This window comes from Wasmannia auropunctata, unplaced genomic scaffold (assembly GCF_000956235.1).
Source record: "Wasmannia auropunctata unplaced genomic scaffold, wasmannia.A_1.0 LD335981.1, whole genome shotgun sequence".
Classification (NCBI taxonomy): domain Eukaryota; kingdom Metazoa; phylum Arthropoda; class Insecta; order Hymenoptera; family Formicidae; genus Wasmannia; species Wasmannia auropunctata.
The window spans coordinates 231091-234172 of NW_012026909.1; the positions used below are offsets into that span (position 1 = coordinate 231091).

At 31.0% G+C, this 3082-nt stretch overlaps 1 protein-coding gene across 1 annotated transcript in view; it reads right to left on the reverse strand.

The window, feature by feature from the left end:
* Positions 1-1752, reverse strand: part of LOC105454599 (zinc finger protein 765-like) — a 7657-nt gene extending 5905 nt beyond the window's left edge. The window contains exon 1 of the mRNA XM_011697317.1: positions 1506-1752. Coding sequence (XP_011695619.1) covers positions 1506-1752 — 247 coding nt within the window. The remainder of the gene's footprint in view (positions 1-1505) is intronic.
* Between the last annotated feature and the right edge of the window lie 1330 nt (positions 1753-3082).

A 3082-nucleotide genomic window follows, 5' to 3' on the forward strand; every position in this document is an offset into this window, starting at 1 on the left:
AAAGTTGAGTACTGTCGGCATTAGCATCATCCAAGGTGTCCAAACACTAGCTTGAAACCTTTTGAATGTGTTCAGGATCATGACATTGATAAAGGCCAACGACCTTGGCCATCTTTAGCTAATGTTTGGACACCTTGGATGATGCTAATGCCGACAGTACTCCAACTTTCAAGCTTTATAACTCAAGATTTATTTCATAAAAAAATATTTTATTTATGTGTTTTTGGAAAGTTCTCGAGGCGTGCTATAAGAACATGTAATGAAAAATTGGGGGTTCCATTTAAAAAATTCAAAGTGACCTTGTCCTGACCTTGACGACGCCACTCGGGGTCAAACCAATGTTATCATCTTATGTCCCCCTCGAAACCCTACAACTTTTGTCTGAAAAATTTTTCTCTCCCGGGCTTGATTTTCGAGATATTTGACTGGATGGATTAAAATGGTCCACCCTGTATATGTATGTATAGCTGTGAGCACAACAGAGAAATTGTTAAGAATAAATATAAAATTTTTACTTATCAGAAATCGTGTATTCCACAGTCCATGTACGTACGATAGTTTGAAATTCTTATATTAATTCCTATTTTTGATATTTCTTCGATTGTGCTTACGGCTTAACAGTTATATTATAGAGTTTGATATCATATTAATTATAATGTTAATTTATGACTGAGTTTGCTAAAAATTTAATTTTACCTGAAGCATTTTCCACAGTAATTACACACCAAGTTTAGTTCTTTATGAAGTTGAACATGACGCCGTTCCACGTTTTTACTTCTAAAAAAGATTCAATAAAATTAAAGTAAAAAACAAAAATAAAAAATATATATATAAATTATGAAAGTAGACAAGCGTAAAGTAAACAAATTTTTGTGATTAAGGTATGCGACTTACCGAAAGGATTTTTTACATATCGGACATTTATACGGTCTTTCTCCCGTATGAATTCTTTTGTGATTTTCCCACAATTCATTCGTTATCAGCTTTTTGTTGCAGATGTTGCAGATGTAAATTTGTTTTTCCCGTTTGTGCTTCTGAAAGGACGTTAGAGCATTATATAATTTCTTATACACAATTCCTTATATATATATATACATATATATATATATATATATATATATATATATACAATAATAAAGGTACCTGTAAATGGAGTATCAGTTTTCTACGTGTCGTGAATACCGCATTGCAATATTTGCAACAATTGTCGGCTGTATTGGAGTATATCTTATTGTGATTTTCCCAAGTAAAGCGACATGCAAAGAATCTGTCACACTTCGTACACACGTACTTTAATTGCATTTTTTTAAATTTGTTGTGTTCTTCACGTTTATGAAGAAATAGATCGTACGGAGATGAACATTCTGCAGAGCATGTCCTACAAATTACAGCTCTTTTCTCGTGTATTTGAGTATGATCTTTGAAATATTGCTCCTCTCCAAAGTAAATATTGCAATCATCACAATAAAATATTTGACCATTTTGGTTAACTGTTTCTAAAAAACTTTGATCATCCTCTTTATTACTATTTGTAACAAAGTCAGAGCTGTTATCAATTTGTTCTATCGAGGCTTGTATCAGATCTTTATATTTCATTTCAATAATATCTATCTTAGTATCCGTCGCTAAGTCAACTGATGCTGCCATTTCGTTACATTTCGTTAGAGTAACAGCTTCCTCTTCGTAATTAATTTCGTCAATATCTTCTAGCTTTATTTTCCAATCATTCTGAATATTTTTCTTATCTGTCATCTTCTGTATATGATAATCTTGATAATTCTGAGCGTTCTTCTCGTCTATAACTTCTCGTTTAATAATTTGACACTTCTCTGTATTTTTATTTGTATCTTTATCTGTAGTTTTATTTGTAACAAAGCCAAGGCTGTTATCAATTTGTTCTATCGAGGCTTGTATCAGATCTTTATATTTCATTTCAATAATATCTATCTTAGTATCCGTCGCTATGTCAACTGATGCTCCCATTTTGTTACATTTCGTTAGAGTAACAGCTTCCTCTTCGTAATTAATTTCGTCAATATCTTCTAGCTTTATTTTCCAATCATTCTGAATATTTTTCTTATCTGTCATCTTCTGTATATGATAATCTTGATAATTCTGAGCGTTCTTCTCGTCTATAACTTCTCGTTTAATAATTTGACACTTCTCTGTATTTTTATTTGTATCTTTATCTGTAGTTTTATTTGTAACAAAATCAAGGCTATTATCAATTTGTTCTATCGAGGCTTGCATCAGATCTTCATATTTCATTTTAATAATATCTATCTTAGTATCCGTCGCTAAGTCAACTGACGCTGCCATTTCGTTACATTCCGTTAGAGTAACAGCTTCCTCTTCGTAATTAATTTCGTCAATATCTTCTAGCTTTATTTTCCAATCATTCTGAATATTTTTCTTATCTGTCATCTTCTGTATGTGATAATCTTGATAATTCTGAGCGTTCTTCTCTATAATTTCTCGTTTAATAATTTGACACTTCTCTGTATTTTTATTTGTATCTTTATCTGTAGTTTTATTTTATATTTAAATAATTTGAACATCGTCTGCATACATTGATTGGCAGATTATTATCTGGAGAAATCTAAAAACACGAAGAATATAATGTTATTCATATATTAATAATAGTACAGCCGAACCTCGATAACTCGAACCTCTACAACTCGAAAACCTCTATAAGATGAAAAATTTGTTCTTTCCCTTCCGCTCCATTACGAAAAACCTCTATAAATTGAAATAAAACCTACCTTAACTCGAATTATTTGTTAGATATTTAGATGTATTATTTTATCTTAGCAATTCGAATTTAAAGTAGCCAGACCTCTAAAAGTCGAAGTTCACCTCTATAAGTTGAACTTCTATTGTCGTTGCCTTTATAATTGGAAGTTTTAGCTACATGTAATCATAAGCAATAGCCTGGTATTTTGTTTTATAATGATTACATTTATTATATGTATGCAATAAATAATTCACTGTCAAATATTGATTTTTTTTCCTTTAAAAGCCATTATAATCGGAAAATTATAAACTCTCGTACAAGATCGGAAGAGCACACGTCTGAACTCCA